Source organism: Nannospalax galili, unplaced genomic scaffold, assembly GCF_000622305.1.
Source record: "Nannospalax galili isolate Female #2095 unplaced genomic scaffold, S.galili_v1.0 scaffold338, whole genome shotgun sequence".
Classification (NCBI taxonomy): Eukaryota; Metazoa; Chordata; class Mammalia; order Rodentia; family Spalacidae; genus Nannospalax; species Nannospalax galili.
This window is the reverse complement of record NW_008340849.1, coordinates 188,728-197,757: the sequence shown is the minus strand read 5'-3', so window position 1 is coordinate 197,757 and position 9,030 is coordinate 188,728. Positions and strand designations below refer to the sequence as shown.

At 33.6% G+C, this 9,030-nt stretch overlaps 1 protein-coding gene across 1 annotated transcript in view; it reads left to right on the top strand.

The window, feature by feature from the left end:
- The window catches only part of Lipi (lipase I), a 56,831-nt gene extending 48,627 nt beyond the window's left edge, over positions 1-8,204 (top strand). The window contains exon 10 of the mRNA XM_008835819.1: positions 8,117-8,204. Within this exon, the coding sequence (XP_008834041.1) occupies positions 8,117-8,204 (88 nt within the window). The remainder of the gene's footprint in view (positions 1-8,116) is intronic.
- The last annotated feature ends 826 nt before the right edge of the window (positions 8,205-9,030 follow it).

Sequence of the window (9,030 nt, the reverse complement as noted above, 5' to 3'; positions counted from 1 at the left end):
TCCTCCTGAAAACCAGTTTTAAAGACCTAAGAATCACATAGTCGTATTTGTTTCACAGTAGTCCTCCTTCTTGATACAATTTTCTCATTAGTTGCTTGTCTCATCGCTGCGGCAAAATACTTAACAAAGGTACAGTTTATCATGGTGGGAAAGTCACAGTGACAGGAGTTTGATGGAGCTGTCACACTGTGTTTGTAACAAGGATGAGGAGAGCAATGAATCCATTGTGTTCTTAGCTTGCTTTATCCTTTTTATTCAGTCCCAATCCATGGAGTGGTACAAGTCACAGTTGAGTTTTCCCAACTAAACTAGATAAGTCTAGATATTCCCTCATAGGCATGCCCAGATGCTAACCTAACCTAGATAATCCCTCACAGCCATGCTAGGAGGATTATCTTCTAGATGATTCCAGATTTTGTTAATTTGACAGTACAAACTTCACAAGGACCTGAGTTTGATCTCTAGCACCTATGTAAACAGTCAGATGTGCTGTTTGCACTTAGAGACTCATTGCTCTAGGAAAGGACATAGGAGAATTTGCTGGCTAGCCAGATTAGCCCTAATAAGCAAAAAACCAAACCAAACAAACAAACATAAAAAAACAATGATCCCCATGCTTAGTGAAAGACCCTGTCTCCAGGGAATAAGGTAGATAATCTTAGAGGAAGATACCAGACATATATCCTCTGGCCTCATATGTACACTCATACCACACATATCTCCCACTCCCCATCATATACACAAAATAAAAGTAATGATTTGTAGATGTTTTAAAATCTCTTTTCTCTCTCTTTTTTTTTTGTTGCTGTTTTTGAGACAGGGTCTCCCTATAGTGGGGCCTGGCCTGGAACTGACTACATAGACCAGGCTGGCCTTGAACTCACAGAGATCCGCTGGCCTCTGCCTCCTAAGTGCTGGGATTAAAGGCATGCACCACCACGCCTGGCAAAATCTCTTTTCTTTAGTTGGCTATGATATCTCTACTTTAATTCATTTTATAGCCTCATATATTTATATTTTATTTACATTTAAGTTTGAATTTCTAATCCAGTGCAGAAGCTAAGGATTTGTAAAGATTAAAAACAAAAATAATAAGTGTGTGTGTGTGTGTGTGTGTGAGTGTGTGTGTGTGTGTGTGTGTGCGTATGCCTGGGTGTGTGTACGGTATGCATGTGTGTATGTGCATAGGCCAGAGATCAACATTTGATGTCAGGTTTCAGATGTCATCCACCTTGTCATTTTGAGACAAGGTCTCTCATTGGCCTGGCACTTGCCAATCAGGCTGGGCTGACAGGTTTATGAAGCCCTGGATGGCTTCTCTGCACTTTCCCATTGTTGGAATTACAAGCGCATGCGGTTGGCCTGGGTTATGTAAGTGCTGGGTAATGAATTCAGATTCCCAAGATTGTGTTGCAAGAATTTTATAGACTAAACCATCTCCCCAACCCGAGAATATACATTTAGATGAAGTTTATGGCTACAGAGAACTATTGAGAAAACTATTATTTATAAAAGGCAAAACATTTTATACATTTCAGTATGATAAAAGTCCTACATTCCAACAGCAGTGAAATGTCATTATAACGACAACAGGCAACTTTCATTGTTCTTTACCTCTGGTTGAAATGTATGAAAAATAAACTAGATAGCTATTTTCAGCAAGAACTTTTAGTTTCACCGTTCCTACCAAAATTCATGGTTTGGGTGGGGGTATCCTACCTTGAAAGACAAAATTGTATTTTCCATCTACACCTGATTTGGGAATTTGTGTTTTTTTTTTCAATAACAAACATTTTCCATTAATTGATATAGTCAATAACTTATTGCAGAACATTTTCAAAATCTAATTCTTATATAATGCTTCAGCTAAGGCATGGCTGTTAATACTTAGTTATAATACACATGCTGTAAAGGAATCACACATTTCACTATCTACATCGTAATAGAAACAAGGTCCCTTTGTAATCATATAGCCTACTTATCGCAGTGGCTTCCAGGTTACTGTTCACATAGATAATAACAATAATACAATGTTGCCCAGGGTTGTACTGTATTATGAACAGGGTTATAAGCAACATTTTCTATCTTTAAGTTAATAGCTATATTTTACTTTATATTTTGAGAAATGAATACTTTTCCTCCCCTTCTAGGTTTTTTTTTTTTTTTTTTTTGGTTTTTTTGAGACAGGGTCTCCCTGTAGCCCCATCTGTCCTAGAACTCACTATGTAGGTCAGGCTGGCTTTGAATTCATAGAGATCCGCCTGCCTCTGCCTCCCGAGTGCTGGGATTAAAGGTGTGCACCACCATGCCTGGCATTCCCTCTAGTTTTGATTCAGTTTTTCACAATATTTACTTACAAGAAATAGTGAATATCTTAATATGTACAGATAGCTACTTATATTTTAAACAATTTTGTTATTATTTAAAGAAGGAGCATTAAGGAATAGGAATATTTTTAAATCTTCCAACTCATCCATGATGAGAACATTTTTATTGAGGATGTTGGTGAACACACAGGCAATCACCTCTCTTTGAGTGCATTGTCTGTTTAAAGTCTCTTATAAGAGGGGGAGCAGAAATGGGAAAGAAAAACCCATGTTCTATTATTTGTACTAATATCTTCTCAGCTCATGTTTTATGCAGAGAATGGCTGCATAAATTAATTCATAAATTAAATAAGAAATAGAATAAAGCTATAATTATACATTTCATGGAATGAAACATGGAGGTTTGTGTTTTTTCTCAAAGCTTAGACTGTAGATATTTTATATGAATTTATTGGATTTATGAAATTTGGATGTAATTGTTTCTACTCACAGAAAATAGAAATCTAAAGTACATTTTCTGAATGTTTAATCAAGTTCTTAAACTTGTTTTGAAAAGTTCTGCTGGATGGAGATATTAACAGATGCTTGGTTGAACTTATGTTTTAAGTTTAATTACCTAGATAGTTTGGTGTAAGCATCTAGTAGCTTTTCCTGTTTAGTTATGCCCATACAGATAATGTGCAACTAATGAGAATTAGCACTGATAAAGTGCTAGAAATTCGAGTTACAAAATAATGTGACACTTTATGGTCCAGCTTAAACTGCATGCACTTGATGAGTAATTGTCTCTAGAGCTAGTTTATAACACACTATGTAGAGCCTCCTCCTAGGAACTTCTAGTAGAGCATAACCTTAGAATTAAGGGGCTAAGAGAAATATACATGAGAAGGGTGTCCTGGTATGACTTCTGGAAAAATCTTGAGCTAAAGACATTGCCAGTAACTTACATTTTCTTTTTCTTTTATACTTCTATGCTTTTTCCAAGTGTGGAAATGTACAGCTACTATCACAAACAAAATTCAGGGCATCCCATTCATCCCATTCATTAAAGTTTTCTGGTACTGTTTCTTGGGTTTTAGCTACACTCCCCACCCACTGTGGCTGGCTTTGCCTTTTCTAGCTAATATATGAACAGAGTTCTATGGCATTTTAGGTGCAGAAATTTTCACTTAGCCACATAAACTTAAAATTCATTTTTGCTGATGTTTATATCAATGAAAATTATTGATGAATAGTATTCTATTTTATAGATACGCCGCAGTTTGCCCATCCATTCAACAGTTCGAAGACATGGAGTTTGTTCGCAGTTTTCCTTTCTATGAGTAAATCCACTTAAGTATTTGCAGTGGGTTTTTATCTGTCCATAAATTGTCACTTGTCTTGGATAGACAACTATAAGTAAGATTGCTGGGTCACACGGTGTGTATTCAACTTTATAAATGCAGTCAGACCCCTTTTCCATTTCTTCCAGCAGTATATGGGTGCTTATTGCTCTTCTGAACATAAAATACCCCTTCACTATTGTTTTTGTAGTGTGATTGCCTGCTTTTCATTTTGGCTTTTTAATAGGTATGCAGAAATAGCTCACTGCCATTTTGCGTTTCTCAGATGATAATAATGCCGTGGTCTCTGACTTGAATTGGGGTAGTCACACATGTCACCCAATATGTTACTGATGTCCTGGTTAATTCTGTGCTTTCTTCCTTTGTTTTCTCTATATACTATTGGTTCTCTGCTCAATTGTTCTCACCATCTATCTTCTGGACAAATTAAGGAATGCGTAATTCCATTTTTTCTTCTTTATGGATTTTTGAGTGAATTCTTTGGAGTTTATGTTGTAATATTTAATTTGATATTTGATACTTGTTGTGGGGTATGTATGGAGATTTATGTGTGTATGCATGTGTATATATAGGTATGTGTGCTCATTTTTTTGCATGCATGTAGAAGTCAGAAATCAATGTCAAATGTTTTCCTCAGTCATTTTCTACATTTTTTTTTTAGAGACAGGGTCTTTCATTGAATGTGGAGCTAACTAATAATGTTAGTATTATAGGAATCAGCCTGTGCCTGTGGCCTGTTAAAAGGCAGGCACCATTGTACTTGGGTTTTACATAAGTGCAGAGATCCAAGCAATGTTTACATAAGAAGCATTTTACTGACAGTGCCATACCCTCAGCACACTCTTCAGACCCCTTTGTAGATACATGCATGATTTCAGCTGTTTAATTTAGTTTCTAAAGTGGTTTCATTGATGTCTTTTGTATTGTGGGTGCATTATTATTGAATTCAATTTTAAAATTCCTTAAGTGGTCTTTATTCTGAAAGATGTTTTCTGAGTATAGAATTCTAGTGTTAAACCTACAAGTATTTGTGTAGGTTGCTATATTACCTATTGTAATTGCAAAATCTATTGCTATCTTTTCTTTCTTTTCCCTGAAAGTAACTTATTTTCTTCATCTAAATTAAAAATGTTTCTTTTATTGACTTGGAACAATTAGATTACAATGTGTGTACTGATTTTCTTCTTTTTTCTCCTATTATCATTAGGATTGATTCATGATTTAAAAAAGTGTACAGCAATATCTTTAAAGCATTGAAAAATTTAAAAAACCCATAGATTCTTATATGAAGAAATTTCATGACTTATTATGTTTGAAGTTCATTGACCTTCTTTGGACCTGTGTATTTTTACTTTGGGGTTTTACTTTTTATAAAATGTTATCTAAAGTTTCAACTAAGTTTTGAAGCATTACTTTCTGTGCCACATTTTGTCTTCTTTGATTACAAGCTTATCACCAGTTTATTACACTGTTTAAAGTACCAGAGCTCACTGATGCTTTCTTAATTTTCCTAATTCCACTTTCTGTCTGCATTTCATTTTGGATGGTTTCTGTTGCTGCTTTGTAGTTCACTCGTGTTTCAATCGGTAGTGTCTAATCTGCTACTAATCCTGTGCACTGAATTTTCAATTCATATATTTTTTTCATCTCTAGAAGTTTGATTTGTACATTTTATAGTTTATGTCTGTATTTATTTTGTGAACACATGAAGCACATGTATATTAACTACTGTGATATGACTATGTGTTGATTACCACATTTGTATTAAAGTTGTAGATTAGTTTCAATTGGTTAACTTTTCTCTTCATCTGGTTTCATCTTCTGCTTCTTTGCCAGCAGGTTAAAAAAATGGGAAGGAAAAAAGCAATGGCCCCTGTGCTTGATTACTGACTTAGTGATTTATCTGTTTATTTTCTTGTTTGCTGTTGGTGCTGAAAACTGAATCTTGGTCTTTGATCATGTTTTGCAAGAGCTCATGCACTGAGCTCTGCCCATTTCTCAGTTTGGTCATTATTACTAGATTCCAGACATCATGTATTTTATCATGTTGGGTGCTCTATATATTTGTACTTCTATAAATATTTTTGAAGCTAATCTTCAAGAAGCTTTTAATTTACTTGCCAACAGGTGTTCTTCAGAAGGTCTGCTTTCATAATATACCAGCCAGACCTGGGGAAGTACTTAATCTAATTTTGTTTACTTCCACGATTTAAGTGACTCCTGTGTTTTAGCTAGTGACCTTTAAGTTGCCATTTTCTTCCTGTCTGGCAGATAGGACCAGGTAGTATTTCTGTCTTGTGTTAGTGCTTAAAATCTTTCTGTAAGTCATGTTAAAAAAGAACGCTACATAAATAGATGTGATATGTCATGCAAAAGCCTGAGAGAGATTTTTAAAATAAGGAAGCGTTTATTTCTTACATTTGATGTGATATACATGGAGCAAACTTTTAGTGATTATCATTGGATTTATTTAATCATTTTTATTAATTTTTATACTGTGATTTTTCAATTGTGTGAATATGTATGAAGCAAAACACTAGAAATGCAATATTCAGTTTACATATTGAAATTTATAAAGAAAAATTATTATTTCTTCTCAGGATAATTGTAAAAATATACATTTTCTTTGAAATTATAGTCTTTTATTTTTTATTGTCAGACCAAATAATCTATTGATTATATAGAATGTAAGTTGTCAAACCAAGTGTCGTGACAATAAAAAAAGATGACTATAGACAATGTCTAAAGAAATAAAATGAATCTTTCTAATAATCTTTGTTGATTTATTTGGAAAGCATTACATACTACTTAAAGTGTTCTTATGATGCTGGCACAGGATTTAAAAAATGCTAACTCTATAATATGACATGTGTTTACTATGTTAATAATATAAATCCATGGTAATAAGTTTCTGTTCTAGTCTATAAAATAAATAAAAGTACCCTTGCTTTACTTCTGCATTTTATATCTGCAAACAGGGCAGTTACTACGTACTTGAGGTAATTTATTAATTTATAGGTCCGACACACCTTAATATGAAGAGTTTAGTGATGATGAGACAAATACAAGCAGTTCAGCATATTAAATGCACATTCAGTCATAAATACAGTAAAATAGATGAAGAATTGATATAAGCATTTACATACTTGTTTAAGGAAGAATAAATTAACTTCTCAATAATAGAGAAGAATGACTTGTGTCTTCTTAATTTATTTGCAGCTATTCTAAAAATAGTTGAATAGATTTTGATTTCTAATGACTTAATAAAAGCTGTTTCTGCCAACGTTTGAAAAATTTTAGAATACTGATGCATCACTTCACATTTACCGCCTGTTAAAATGAAAATTTTAAGCTGCTTCTATTTCACATGGGAAATACTGTAGTATCTTCTGTTAATTTTCATAATGATCAATGTCTAGATTTTATAAATTATTATGTGTGTCCAGCTGTAAAAGTTAAATTTTATGTATTGAATAAATAAAACTGAGAATACTCTTAAATATTTTAAGAATATATTGATAGCTTGGTTTTGTGGTTCATGCTTGTAGTCTCTGCATTGGGGGCTCAAGTATAAGAATTAATGAGAGTTCAAGGCTGGCTTGAGCTAGATAGCAAGACCTTGTTCATTTGTTTTTTAAATAAGCATGTTCAGTAGTATGCCCATGAAGCTGGAGACTAGGAGCAATGTGACTCTGGAGGTAGGGTAGTGTCTGTCATGTAAAAGTATGCTGTCACCAGTGCAGTTGACCTGACTCCTTTCCTTGACTTAGTTACTAGTAATAATAGTAAATATGCACAGTGGTTCCTACCATGTGTTCTTCTTCTTCATTCCCGAGATTTTACCAAGCTTTTGTTATTTCATCTGATTGCTTTTTTTCTTGCAAGTTTCTCAAGACACTAACAGGCAAACAAATAACTGGACAAGACCTCAATTAACTGCAGTGATTTGATCTGTTAGCCATCTCAAATACTATACACACAGTCTCACTCAGATGACAATGTAGTATGTGGTGTTCATTCCATTTCAATGCATTTCAAAAGGGAGTTGATTACAGAATTTAAAAAAAAATTAATCTTATACTTTGCTCTCTCATCTTGATGGCAGTCATGATGAAAGGAGTATTTCAGACCCATTTTTTTGTTTGTTTGTTTAACTCAGGATTGAACTGTTCTCAGTAGTACTGTATCTCCCACTCAGTGTAAGTATTCCTGTGAAGTAGCAGAGACAGAAATGGAAATGGGGGTGTTTGTCTTTCTCACAATCAGTATCTCTTTCATCCCTACACAGATGTGAGATGAGTGGAACCAGTTCTACAGAACTTCCAACCCTGCTGCTATCTAGTACTAGCTAGTTATAGGCATAGACTCTTCTAATGTTTGAATGACAAGGAAATCAAATTCACTCTTTTACTAATATCTACTTCTCTCTCTTTTTCTCTTTCAAAGACCACCACTTTGTAAGTATAATTTTGTGCTTAAAGAAGGAGAAGCAGTATCACTTCAACCAGATGTATGCAAAACAAAGATTATTTAAATGCCTTCTTCCATTAATTTTAAAACTGTGGACTGAAGAATTTGTCAAGTGGAATAATGCAACAATCTTTCTTTTAACATGCATTAGTCAGTTTGGAATTCAGGTATATCTATTTTTAATACATTTTGGAGAATCAATGACAAGGAAAAAATATCTATGATAAAAATATTCTTACTATATAGTAAAGATGTATCTATTTCTGTTAACTTCATCTGCTTCCTAAATCAAATGTTTAGCATTGAATGTTTATCTGTTACTCATCTTAATAAGTAAATATGGTAAGACATGTTTTCTAATGGAAAATTGGAATGTTTAATGTTTTGTTCCACTGTCTAATATCATTGTACACATCTGACTATTGTAAGAAATGAAATGGAAAGTATTAATTCACAAATTTGTCACTTAGTGAAATAATTTGGTTAATATGAAGCTTGTAAATATGAATAATTTGCTATGAACTATAAATAAAGACTTTATTTCTATTGAGCACAAAAAATTCATAACTATGGTCCTGTGATGATAAACTAATCCAGGTAAATTCTGGATCAATGACTTAATGTAATCTTGAGTAGATTAATTTACTTCACTATGTTTCTAAGCCATCTAAGGATGTCTGTAAAATTTGATTGAACAAAGAACTGTGAATAATGTCTATCCACCATGACAATAAAAATAAAAATAATTATAGCTGATAGTAACAGGGATCACTGTGCTTTTGGGACATAGTAATTTGTTTAATACTATAAAAATCACTGAAATTAGTCATGTCACATGACTGGTGAAGCACCCCAGCGTAAAGATGCTGACCGACTTGCTCAACATCACA